General features: G+C 38.4%; 1 protein-coding gene across 1 annotated transcript; it reads left to right on the plus strand.

Moving 5' to 3' along the window:
• The first annotated feature begins 7,742 nt into the window (after window positions 1-7,742).
• Window positions 7,743-10,792, plus strand: grk1b (G protein-coupled receptor kinase 1 b). The gene is made up of 7 exons (XM_006802200.2): window positions 7,743-8,447; window positions 8,917-9,044; window positions 9,205-9,362; window positions 9,613-9,696; window positions 9,997-10,121; window positions 10,210-10,411; window positions 10,509-10,792. The coding sequence occupies exons 1-7, from the start codon at window positions 7,749-7,751 to the stop codon at window positions 10,790-10,792; spliced, it is 1,680 nt and encodes a 559-aa protein (XP_006802263.2). The 5' UTR covers window positions 7,743-7,748.
• Window positions 10,793-14,125: the final 3,333 nt, after the last annotated feature.

The raw sequence follows: 14,125 nt of genomic DNA on the forward strand, positions 1-14,125 counted from the left end.
TAAGGTCATTGCTCTGGTTAATATCCATGTCTTCAGAACTCAGAAGGTTTATCATACTATAGTATGTCAGATACACCAAACTGAAAGCTGTTTCCCTGAACAGCTACCCTGAGGTACTGTCCCTACACACTGCTCCCTGGGCGCCCAGTGGCTGCCCACTGCTTCACTGAGTGAATAGGTTAAATGCAGAGAGGAATTTCCCCACGGGGATCAATAAAGTATAAAAAAACAACTAAAAGAAAGGTTTCCATCCATTCTAAATGTACTCTATATTTCCAAAAGTACTTGCTTGTCTGCCGCATATAAACTTGAGTGGCATCCCATTGTTAATCTATAGGTTCTATAGGGTTTAATAAGATGTGCCCCACCCTTTGCAGGCATAACAGCTTCAAGTCTTTCTTTCACAAGGTTTAGGAGTGTTTATGGGAATTTTTCTGGGAGCATGAAATTATCCAAAATGTCTTGTGAAAGAGTTCCTTTCACTAAAACTAAGGGGCTGAGCCCAACTCCTGAAAAACAATCCTACACCATAATCTCCCCTCAACCAAACTTTACACTCGGCACAATGCATTCTGACAAGTACCGTTCTTATTGCAAACGCCAAACACAGACCTATCCATCAGATTGCTAGACGAAGAAGCACGATTAATCACTCCAGAGAACACATCTCCACTGCTCTAGAGGCTTTTGGCGGCATGCTTTACACCACTGCATCTGAAACATTGTGCTTGGTGATATAGCTGCTTCACTATATCTTTTGCTTTTAGCCACACCAAAGTTGAGGCTGGTTCATAGGGGCGATCGAGCATTTGCAGTTGTAGCGCCTAAGCTGTGGAATAATTTACCCCTACACATCATACAGGCTTCTACTGTCAATCTTTTTAAATCTTATTTAAATTTGTATTTACATTTGTATTTACTGGCTTTTAATACAGCATCAGAGTTATTTGTTAATTCATATTTGATATTTGGTATCAATATTATAGGTTATTTTACTAAGTATTTTGTATTCTTGTACAGCACTTTGGTCAACATTCCTGTTGTAATTAAATGTGCTATATAAATAAATAAATACTAATGGAAACAGACTCCATGAAGTTCTCTATGCAATGTTCTTGAGCTCATCTGAAGGTTACATAAAGTTTGAAGGTCTGTAGTGATTGACTCTTCAGAAAGTTAGTGACTTCTACACACTATGCACCTCAGCATTCACTGATCCTGGAGCAGTGTGCATGCCCACGTGACTGATGGAAGACATTGGAACTCCTGAATTCAATGATTTGGATGGCTGAGTGAACACTTTAGGCAACATATTTAATGACATTACAGGATGTAAATCCTCTTTTGACTTATATGTTTACATTTTAGAATTTTTGCAGCAAACACAGATTAAGGTAAATCTGTGTTTGCTGCACAGAGGACCCTGACCTCACTGTAAAATGTGTGTCATTGAGTTAAAGTTAGAAACACCAGGTAACCAGGGCAGCTCCGCTGAGCTCAATTAGAGATTACTGCGTGAGATAGAACAGTGACTTCCACTGCTGTTTTTAACCCCGTCTCTGTTTAATCAGATGAAGAACACTTACTGCTCAGCTGCGTGAGGATCACGAATATTCTAACAGCTCCAAAGCGTGTGCACTGCAAATATAATGAGATCTTAACACAAAATTAATTAAATGGTCTTATTGTAGTATTGAATATTGAATATATTGTAGTTGATCAAATTGTCTCGTGACAGGACGATGGAAGAATGAGCATAAAAGCCGGATAAGACGGATGTTTTTCCCAGATGATTATAATTTCTGTGACATCAACTTTGATTTCACAGATAAAAACATAGTGGTCAGATCCTCTCGACTGTCACGGTCTTTGGACTAATTTGATTAACGTCCCCATCTGGGTCGGTGGGTTTGTTTGTTTTTCATCACAGAGCTGGATTAGACGTGACAGTAAAAATGGTTTCACTTCAATGCCTTTTAAATAGGATTTGTGCCAAGTGCGTTTTGATGCACACAGTGAGACTTAAAACAGCCAAACAGGCCCAGAATTTCTGTTATTACTGTTATTTCTTTATTGAGCCACTATATAGTCGGACAGAACTAGTGCTGTGGTGGCTGCACTATGCCACCACATCAGATCGTGAACTGTAAAAATTCCTCTCTGCTTATCTTATCAAATAAAGGGATGAAGGGCCACACCCATATAATGCAAAAAATTAACAATTAAAAAATTATGCTTTTGGAAGGCTGAATGCATTTATTTGTTCTTGGCACAAAGATCAATATTGTAACAGTTTTTATATTGATATTAAATACTTTTGTAATAAAAGAAATGCAACTGCTTGCAGTCCCATAATGTAATGAATGTGTAGTTGAGTAAATGTACTTGTTGGCTAGAGCATTTAACTTTAACGAATGAATTATGTCACATTTAATTTTTAAGTCAACATTACAAGAATAGTATTACAACACACAACTATGTACAATGTACACTGACTTTTCTGCTCAATCAAAGGCGATATTCCCAACAGCTACACTGTGCAAGCAACTCATTATTTATTCTGTCCTCTTTAGGTAGATAATCTAAATCCTTCTTCTCCATTTCCAACAACCTGCCAAATCCTATCACCTGCCATGTGCCCACATAATCTCTTTCTCACCTGTTCGAGCGCATTAAAATGCTTCTGCAAAGATCTGAATTCACATACATAATGAGTATAAATCCCGTTTACTGATGAAGCTAAAGTCATACAGAAATAACATTCCTCAAAGTTTGCATTAACAAATGCTGCAGTGTTTTGCTCTCGCATACACCCCGAGGAGATAATCCATTTTATTTCTCTCCAGCCTGCTTCTTCTGCCAATCAATACACCGTGTTGTTGTTGTGAAATTTGTAATGATGCAAGGAAAATAGGACAGTTATAAATAACAATATAGTCTGAAATGCTCATCCCAATACTCACCAGTGGCTTCTGCCAAGTTGCCCACTCCAATAATGTCAGGGTGTAATCCTCACCAGCAAGGAGGATTTCAGGTGCAAAGTAAACCTTAACCTGAAACACTGATCTGTCCAACACATCACACAGTGACGAGAGGAGGAGAGAGCAGGTTTATTCAAGACACCGACAGGCCAGAGCTGTACATTAGTGCTTATATTCTAATTAATAGAAGGCAAACAGGTAAAATAGTAGGAAAATATACGTTGGATGCCGTTCAGTTGGATTTAATTTGTTGGCCTCAAGCTCTGATTTAATTTGCTGCTTTAAAACAAGGTAAGTTGGAGTTCATCATGTACCTAGGTATAAAGTAAAATCTTTTTTTTAAATAACCATTGTGCATTTTTTGATTGTGACAATAGTTATTGCTTTTAACGCAAAATGGGGGCGACCGTGGATCAGGGGGTTGGGAGGTGTATCTGTAACCGGTTCGATCCCTGGGCTCTCTGTCCTGGTCGTTGTGTCCTTGGGCAAGACACTTTACCCTACTGGTGTTGGCCAGAGGGGCCGATGGCGCGATATGGCAGCCTCGCTTCTGTCAGTCTGCCCCAGGGCAGCTGTGGCTACAACCGTAGCTTGCCTCCACCAGTGTGTGAATGAATAGTGGCATTGTAAAGCGCTTTGGGTGCCTTGAAAAGCGCTATATAAATCCAATCCATTAATGAGATTTGCTCAACTGTCACATGATACATTAAAATTACTTTCTTCCAGTTGTTTGCTTCTACGAGCTAAGTTGCGGCGTACATCTGTGTCGGTTCAAGAAATTTACCAGGTAAGCACCAAATATTTGTAACATTGATTCAACTTTTGACCAAATTTGAAATACTGTCATGACTTCCTCTCCCGTCTCTGAGTTATCATGTTAATACATACAAGAAGTCATACAAGACCACTAATAATCTCCCTCGATCTGGGGCTCCACGCAAGATCTCATCCCGTGGGGTCAAAATGATCATGAGAACGGTGAGCAAAGATCCCAGAACCACACGGTGGGACCTGGTGAATGACCTGCAGAGAGCTGGGACCAAAGTAACAAAGGCCACCATCAGTAACACACTACAACGGCAGGGAATCAAATCCCGCAGTGCCAGACGTGTTCCGCTGCTGAAGCCAGTGCATGTCCAGGCCCGTCTGAAGTTTGCCAGAGAGCACATGGATGATACAGCAGAGGATTGGGAGAATGTCATGTGGTCAGATGAAACCAAAGTAGAACTTTTTGGTATAAACTCAACTCGTCGTGTTTGGAGGAAGAAGAATACTGAGTTGCATCCCAAGAACACCATACCTACTGTGAAGCATGGGGGTGGAAACATCATGCTATGGGGCTGTTTTTCTGCCAAGGGGACAGGACGACTGATCCGTGTTAAGGACAGAATGAATGGGGCCAAGTATCGTGAGATTTTGAGCCAAAACCTCCTTCCATCAGTGAGAACTTTGAAGATGAAACGAGGCTGGGTCTTCCAACATGACAATGATCCAAAACACACCGCCCGGGCAACAAAGGAGTGCCTCCGTAAGAAGCATTTGAAAGTCCTGGAGTGGCCTAGCCAGTCTCCAGACCTCAACCCCATAGAAAATCTGTGGCGGGAGTTGAAAGTCCGTGTTGCTCGGCGACAGCCCCAAAACATCACTGCTCTTGAGAAGATCTGCATGGAGGAATGGGCCAAAATACCAGCTACTGTGTGTGCAAACCTGGTAAAGACCTATAGTAAACGTTTGACCTCTGTTATTGCCAACAAAGGTTATGTTACAAAGTATTGAGTTGTATTTTTGTTATTGACCAAATACTTATTTTCCACCCTGATTTACGAATAAATTCTTTACAAATCCTACCATGTGAATTCATGGATTTTTTTTTTTTTCACATTCTGTCTCTCACAGTTGAAGTGTACCTCTGGTGCAAATTACTGACCTCTGTCATCATTTTAAGTGGGGGAACTTGCACAATCGGTGGCTGACTAAATACTTTTTTGCCCCACTGTAAGCATAAAAATAATTAAAACCTGAAAAGTAACTATAAATAGCACTGAAAGAGCTACATTCAAAATTAAATGGGCCAGAAATATTATTCAGTGGCTATACAGAACCATCAGATAAAAATTTGTATTGGCACCATCAGGGTTTCTTCCTCATATGCATAGCTACATACATTTACTTAACAGAACTGTTTAAGAGCAAGGAGGTATAAGTAAATCCCCTGTATCAGCAACCAAGATCAATTCGATTATGGAGGGTGTTGATACCTACGACACAGCCAGCAGTATCACATCAGTGTTACAGCATTTGTGAAGTGTACCAGGTCAAGCCAAATCCAGTCGTGCCTTTTTGATTTCCTGTCCCATTTAGCTGCAGGGGCAAATTTTCCAAGTTTTGTTATATATTTCAGTAGAAATAAAACAATGTCTGACGTAACAGTTTAATGAATTAATCTTATCTTTAGTCTTTGATGGTGAACAATCAAAAGGTTTTGGACGAACACTTAGCAACAGAGGAAGCTTAATTCAAAAGACAAATAAATCGCGTGAACTGTAGAGTAAATACATCTAATACATTTGGAGCTCAATTTATTAACAAGCTGGTATTACTGATTGATGTTAGTTATCTGCCGCCGATGTACTGTTATCAGCATTTATGATAGCCGTTAAATAAAAAATAATAAAGGAAGAAAGGCCCTGCGACAGACTGGCGGCCTGTCCAGGGTGTACCCCGCCTCTCGCCCTATGACAGCTGGGATAGGCTCCAGCGCCCCCCGCGACCCTGGAAAGGATAAGCGGAAGCGAATGGATGGATGGATGAAAGGAAGAAAGGGAAGAAGAAACATACTTCAACCGTGTTATGAGTGTTGATGTTTTATAGTTTGTCCACCAAAGGGCATAAATGTTTGCAACGCCACAAGCATAAGAATGAGTTAATCTGAGCAGCCAGTCAGAGCATAAATGAGTAAATAAATAAGAACCCATACCAAATGTTAGCAAAATCTGTTTTTGCTTCATGTGTGTGAAAGAAAACCGGTGTAGAATATTGGATTTTTAAATCACCAAATATCTCTATCGTTCTCAAAACTCTTATTTCACTTGAGCATAGATTTATTCATTGATAGAGTAAAAAATCTATTGAATGTTTGGAATAATAATATCATACTTTTAATATGAAATTTTAATATCTGCATCCGTAAAGCATATTTTGCAGTTCATGTTACCCCTAACATAAATCTACACCATCTACATCACTCTATAATATATAGAGATTTATGTCTATATAAAATGCAGGTCCCTGAAATCCTTTGCCTGTGTGACTGTATCGTCATGCAGCCGTAGCGCCCGTTTAGCACTGTCAGAAGTCCTCATCATTCACTTTTGTCATTTGAACAGCAGGGTGCAGCATATAACAGCATTTTAATATTTTCACCATCAATGATTCTTACCTACATACAACATACCTAAATGGATATAGAAACAGATAATACATTTTTAGGACCATTGTTTAGCGTTTACTGAAATTTAAGATGGCACACAGCTACTCCGACACTACCCCGGCAGCTTACAAAGGAATAAGATAACTTATTCTGATTCACTTCAACCTTATCGTGATGAGTTAGGACGAGAACAACAAAATGCTGAAACATTAAGTGGTAGTAAAAAGAAACAGCTGACTAAACACTGAAAAACTAATTAGGTTAACTGGCAACAGGTCAGTAACTTGATTGGATATAAAAAAGTACATCTTAGGCAGAGTTTTTCAGAAGTAAAGATGGACATAGGTTCCAAGATTTGCAAAGGACTACAGATTGTGTAACAATTTCAGAATAATGTTCCTCAGTGAATAATTGTGAAGATTCAAAATCTAGAGATATCTCTGTATGCCAGGAACAAGGCCAAAATTAAATATTAGATTACTGTGATCTGCAGGCCCAGCAGCATTGCATAAAAAAGGCATTAGCACTGACTGGGTTCAGAAACACTTTCAGAAATCACTGTCTGTGAACACACTTCAAGTTAAAGCTCCATCACTCAAAAAAGAAGCCATTTGTGAACATGATCCAGAAAAGTAACCTTCTTCTCTGAGCCAATGCTCATTTAAAATGGACCAAGGGAAATGCAAAACTGTTCTGTAGTCAGAGAAATTGAAATTCTCTTTTGGAAAACATGGATGTCACATTCTCTGGAGTAAACAGGGGAGGCACCATCCAGCTTGTATTCAGCTCTCAGTTTAAAGGCGAGCACTTCTGATGGTCTGGGGTGCATTAGTGCTTATGGAATTAACAGCTTGAAAATCTGGAAAGGCACCACAAATGCTTCCATCCAAACGGTGTCCTTTCAGGGGAAGGTCTTGCATACTTCAGTAGGACAGTCCTAAACTGCATACTGCATCTATTACAGCATTACAATAGAGATGTGCCATCAAATCTATATCTGCCTCAGTTTTCTTTTTCTTAAACTGTACATTTTCTCAGTTTAAACATTTGATGTTTTATTTGGTCTATTGTGAATGCATATTGGTTTATGAATGTATGAAAATCATTGCATTGTTTTATTTGTATTTTAAACATGGTTGCAACTTGCAATATGGGTTCTATTATTTATTTAAAATTGTGCAGAATTGTAATATAGTGTAGTGAATGATATGAGAGTTTTCAAGACCGTGTTACAAAAGAGACTGATATTCATTAGCTACCCCTTTAATGTAATAAAATCTTATTATCAGCACTTTTAATGACATTTTTGGTTTCATTTGCCAGACAAAGGTGTAGCCATGGACATCGGTGGCTTGGAGACTGTAGTGGCAAACTCTGCCTATGTGTCAGCCCGTGGCAGCATTGATGGAGCTTCAGCAGCTGCGCTGCGTGACAAAAAGATGCGTGCCAGACTGAAACTCCCACATATCAGAAATTGTGAACACATGAAAGCAACACTAGACACCACCTTTGACAGCATGTGTGTCAAGCAACCCATCGGCAAGCGTCTTTTCCAGCAATATCTGGAGAGTGATGCAACCCATAAAAATGCCGGAGAGCTGTGGAAAGACATTGAAGAATATGTCGTGTGCCAGGAGAAGGACAGACTGCAGAAGGCTCAAATGATGGTCAATAAATACTATCAATCAGCTTCAAAGAATTTTTGCACTTTCCTAGAGGAAAAGGCCATCATTCGAGTTAAAGAAGACCTCAAGAATGTCCGTGGTGACTTATTTAAGGAGAGTGAACAAGAGCTGCTCAAGCACTTGGAAAAAGTGGCCATAGATGGCTTTAAGAACAGCATGTACTTCCTGCGTTTTGTTCAATGCAAATGGATGGAGAGCCAGCCGTTTGATGAAGAGTGGTTCATGGACTTCCGGGTACTGGGTAAAGGAGGTTTTGGCGAAGTGTTTGCTTGTCAGGCAAAGGCAACAGGCAAAATGTATGCGAACAAGAAGCTAGACAAAAAGAGGCTGAAGAAACGCAAAGGCTATGAGGTAAAATGCTAAGACTTCACAAAGCGGCTCATTATGTCAAGAAAGCATTCAGAGTTGTAATGAACATATACAGCTAAACAGTTGTTTTCAGCAATGGTTGATTTGCTCTCAGCACAGGCTGCACATGCACATAGCTTTATGTACTTTACCTGCAATGTGTCAAGAAATCAGAATCAGAAAGTTAACCTTCAAAGCGTCCTTTGAAGTGTACAAAAGCCATTATGAATAGTATTTGTTGCTTCTCTAGGTTTCCTGCAGTAGTAAGACAGAATGTCATATAAGGGGGAAAAAGGGCAATGAATCTCTCTGGCTTACATGGACCTGTGTATAACAATCTATTATTAATTTATAGAAGTAAAATAATACAAATTATCTGTATGGCTTGACATTAGATGTAGGGCCTCCTGACATTGCACATTCTTGGTTTTGTTGCGTTAATCATGTTTGCTAATGTTTAATTTCTCTTTAGGGAGCAATTGTGGAGAAGCGCATCCTTGCAAAAGTTCACAGTCGGTTCATTGTGACGCTGGCTTATGCCTTCCAGACCAAGACAGACCTTTGCCTGGTTATGACCATCATGAATGGTGGTGATTTAAGGTGCTAGATCAAAATCAGTTACAGCAAAAATATGCACACATCAACCTAAACACTATGACTTGCTATGACGTGCTAGTTTCTGTAGTTAACATGGGTGAAGGATCCAGTCCCCTCAAATAAGTTTGTAAAAAAAAAGTCAATATTATTTCCTTTCTTGCAGGTTTCACATGTACAACGTCGATGAAAAAAATCCTGGTTTTGATGAGAAGAGAACATGTTTCTATACAGCTCAGATCATCTGTGGACTGGAACACCTTCATCAGCACAGAATCGTATACAGAGATCTGAAGCCAGAAAATGTACTTCTTGATGATGCAGGTAAGGAATTAAGTCTCCAACGCTTAATCTGTTTTCCATTTGTCTGTTTATATTGTCAATTCACTGCCAAAATCTTTTAATCTCTGTCCAAACCTGTCCTGAGATTAGGGTTGGTTTTTTTTGTTGTTTTATTTTTTAAAGAGAAATCACATGCAGGTAGCGCCCAATCACAAAGCCCTAAATGACCAGTAGGTAAATGATGTCCAAACTGTCCATATGCTACTGCTGTAATCAAAGCCTTTTTACTTAGGACATGTCCGCCTGTCAGATTTGGGTCTGGCTGTTGAACTTCCACCAGGAAAAGATACAACTTCTGGATATGCTGGGACTCCAGGTAAGTCATTTAACTCCTGTTATACCTGAAGATAAAGTTGCACTTATCAGCCTCCTTAGATACACCTTTGATATCAATTTTAAAATCTTATGTTCCCTTGTTCTCGGGTTTGTGCATTCACAAACTTGGGTGAATGCCCATCTGCCCACATAAGCCTTTCAGGGCTGAGGGGTAAAAACTATCATATTGGAGAAAAAAGTGTAGCCTTCAGGTTAATGCTGCCAGCTCAAACATCTTTACCAACATGTAGATCGCATTTCTGGACTATTGTGTGTGAAACTGTGTTACATGTTAATACAGGTTTCATGGCACCAGAGCTGCTTCAGAAGAAGCAGTATGATTACTCTGTGGACTACTTTACTCTGGGAGTCACGGTGTATGAGATGATTGCTGCCAAAGGACCTTTTAGAGTGCGAGGAGAAAAGGTGCTTTACATACATCCTCTCTTCTCCTGCTTGTCCTTCTTGACGGTTCTCTGTGCCTAATAAAATGTATATAATGTTGTTTCTTCAGGTCGAGAATGACGAGGTAGCTCGCAGAATTCTAAACGATCCAGTTTCTTACACACCAAAATTCAGCAAAGAATGCAAAGACATCTGCGAGGGCCTGATGGAGAAGGATCCCACTAAACGACTGGGCTTCAAAAATAACGAGTGCGCAGAGCTCAAGAATCAACCATTTTTCAAAGACATTAACTGGGGACGTCTAGAAGCAGGTGATGAAAAAATATCATCGACAAGCGCATGTATTTCCTAATTACGTGTCTATTGAAAACGATGCTCATTTGTTTATCTCTTGTGTTTCATCTAAAGGAATGCTACCTCCACCATTTGTCCCCGATCCTAAAATGGTCTATGCCAAAGATATTGATGATGTGGGGGCCTTCAGCACAATCAAAGGTGTGGTCCTGGATGACAAGGACACTGAGTTCTACAATGACTTTGCGTCTGGCAACGTCCCAATACCCTGGCAGGAGGAAATGGTTGAGACTGGTGTGTTTGGAGAGCTGAATATCTGGGGAGAGAAGGGGCAGTTGCCCAATGACCTTGACCCTAATTATGTGGAAGCCAAAGGGGGGGGATGTGTACTGCTTTGAATTTAGATGGATGCAAAACATATATACTTCTAATTTTTAAGATCAGTAATTTGTACAACAATCTGTTATTGATGTATTTAATTTATATTATATTGTTATTATTTATGTAGAATTTGCATGCAAATATTTTATCTACTTATGATGTAATATCTATGGCATTTATAGAATATATAGAAAAGTACAGCATGGTGAAATAACACATAGCTGAAATATAATGTTGTCAAAACATATGTTGCAATAATTGCATTGGTAAGATTTTTATTCAGTAATTATAGAAAAGCTAACTGTATAGAAATCACATGCAATGCAATCTGTATTGACAATGTAGTAATATGTTTTTATCCTTTATGTATTTATTATTAAGAAACAGGATTTAAGTAATTATTACAGGAAACATTTTAGATGGAAGAGTTAAAAGCAATCAATAAAACCTTCAGAAGGGCAAGAGTTGGTTCTTTTCATTTGTAACTTTCTGGCCTGCATTTGAATTTATATGAATATATATGGTGACAAAATGTCCAGCTTGTGCTTATGACAAAATGTGGAAAAGCCAAAAAAAATTACTTTATTTGCCATTGTGAATGCAACACCAAATCTTCCATCCATCAGTGTCTTTGGACTGTGGGAGGGAAGCCGGAGCATCCAGAGTGAATCCATCTAGTCAGAGGTAGAAGGTGCAAACTCCACATAGAAAGGCCCCAGCCTGCAATCAAACCCAGGACCTTCCTTCTCTAAGGTTACATTGTTAACCAACACAACAGTACTGCCCGAGACCAAATCAGCAGATTAAATTTCATTACACGTTTACCAGCTGCAGCAAAGCTGTGTTGACATTTCACTGATTATTTACTCGCTTCTACAAAGAGGGGGTTTGTTCTTACTGAGAAAAGGAAAGACAAGGATTTACTAGACTAGTTGAAAAAAATGAATGACTCACTGTCGGTCAGAACAGTTTGTTATTGAAGGACATTTGTCTTGTTTGTCTCGAGTGGAACACGTTTCTTACTGATGCTGACCTTAATTACACCATTCTGCGTAATTGTTGAAATAAATTATTAACCATCTGATAATGATGAAAATCATGATACAAATTTGATGACGTGTTCCCCAAACAAACCAATAAATGCAATAAATCTGTTTTCTTTTTGATGTTTTAACCAAACCCTACAGCAACAGATTATCAATTATTTTATCTACATTTCTGAAACTCAAATGATTTTTTCTGTTGCATTTACCTTGAATAACACAGGATACAAATAATTGATTTTCCTTCTAATGAAATCCATGCTTATCCATCCAATTAACCAAACTCGCATGTTTTTGGTCAAGAGGACACCGATGAAGATGAAGAAGAAAAAACAAACAAACACAAAACACAGAGAGAACATGCAAACGCTAACAGTTAATGCAGCTTACCATTTATTGAGGACAAGTAACTATCAAAAATGTAAAAAAAACAATTGCTTGTGAACAATTCAATATAAAAGAGAAAGACCAGAAGTACTCAGAGAGTGCAGATCTCCACCAGAGCCGCTCATTGTCTGGGCAGTACTTTTAAGGCAATAGTACTGTATTTGTATCTCAGTTTTTCTTTGTTCTTTATAAACTATTTAACTATGTTACTTTAAAATTTCACAAATGGAACATTCTATTCTTTTGTACAAAATTAAAAACTATGGTATTGAGAAGGTATATTTTAAAAACCACTGCCATAACTTTCCTTTCTAATTAAGCCTCATGAAAAGTTCTTGTTTCATTAAAAAACAAAAACAAACAAACAAACAAACAGGTATGTTCAGCTTTTGGTTACTTCAACTATGTGATATTTTACAAGAAAATTGGAAATTCATGCATTATTAATTGTTGTTCTATCTTGCAATGTAATGCTCCTGAAATGGATTGCGTGTTACCTTAACATGCAAATTTTCCATAATTTTTTTTTAAAGTTTTGGAATATACGTATTTCAGAGGAAATTTAACCTTGTACAGAGAAAGAAATTTAAAATCAATCACCCTGTAACTTTTTTACATAGCAAATGTTGCTTGACAGGACGATGAACCTATCACTATGTTGGAAGTTTTGTGCTGTCATAAGTTTAGCAAGTAATCAACAAACAAGTGCACCCACACGCAGACACACATGCTGTCTGGTTATGGTGATTGCCTGTGGAAAAAAATAAGAATGTGCGAGAGAGAAAGAGAAAGCGAGAGATGGGGAAATGTCGAGTACCGTACTAGTAAAACCAGTACTGACGCAGTTACTTCATCAAAATTCTGGTATCTTCAGCACACAAAACCTGACCGAGGTTTAAATATGCTGCATTGTTAAATAGCTTTTGCTGAATTTACCAGATTACCAAACCACGTATGAATCATCCCCTAAAATTGAAACAGGGGATGATTCATATGTGTTGTTCAGTTAAGTAATATTTTCAATTATGAAAGTCATTTAAATAGACAACCAAAGAAAATCACTTCAGATAGTCTCAAGCTACACATGCGAATTTTGTGCAGAAGCTACTGTTACAGTCACATCTTCTATGCAAAATTTCTTTATAAATGAATTTACTTCCTTACTTACTAGTTTACTTGAAGCAAAGCAAACCGTTTCAGAGCAAATTCATCCATTATTACTAATTATATTATATTACTAATAGTAGATGGTGGCTGGCACGGCTAGCTATGGAGAAGCATGGAACAATCTGTGCAATGCAGCTTATTAATTACAGGTCAATTAATCATTAGATAACCACAATGTACCTGATAGAAATCACCACACACCCATACACAAGTCAGAAACAATGACTATGCTTTGATTTTGGCTATATTTAGATGTAAAATAATCATCCAGAAATAAAGTTAAGCAATGTCTCATTTACACCTTATCAGCAGATTTGTCGTTAACTGAATGGTTGTGCTGCTCCTCATTGACTGCTTCTTTATGATATTTACAGATCTCTTCTAGGAACGGTGTGGAATAGGAAACCCTGCCTAGAAGCTAACTTGGATTTAAATACATTGACAGTGAAACAACATTTGGAGCAGAGTTGAAAGCCGGGGGTACAAAAGCATGGCACATATCCAGTAATTACAGCTGAAACGTGAAAGGGATATGCAACGCTTGCAGTAAATTAACTTGCTATAACTAGGTGAAATTTAACACCTTCACTTAAAATCTTTGAAATAATAAAAATAAAATTGTATCTTAAATTATTTTGTCTTGAATAAGAAAATGAAGGGATTAGAGTTAGGGTTGATTTTAAACATCAAGTCCGGCTACTTGTCTAATTCAGTTCAATTTTCCCTTTAAGCAAAGAGGTCAGTGCGGACACA

Source organism: Neolamprologus brichardi, chromosome 10 (assembly GCF_056152115.1).
Source record: "Neolamprologus brichardi isolate AB-2024 chromosome 10, ASM5615211v1, whole genome shotgun sequence".
Classification (NCBI taxonomy): Eukaryota; Metazoa; Chordata; class Actinopteri; order Cichliformes; family Cichlidae; genus Neolamprologus; species Neolamprologus brichardi.

Bases quoted from the DNA above. Each gene is read 5' to 3' on its own strand.
- grk1b (XM_006802200.2), top strand. From the start codon at position 7,749: ATGGACATCGGTGGCTTGGAGACTGTAGTGGCAAACTCTGCCTATGTG. The intron at 8,448-8,916 runs GTAAAATGCTAA...ATTTCTCTTTAG, and splicing joins AGAAACGCAAAGGCTATGAG to GGAGCAATTGTGGAGAAGCG. The intron at 9,697-9,996 runs GTAAGTCATTTA...ATGTTAATACAG, and splicing joins TGGATATGCTGGGACTCCAG to GTTTCATGGCACCAGAGCTG.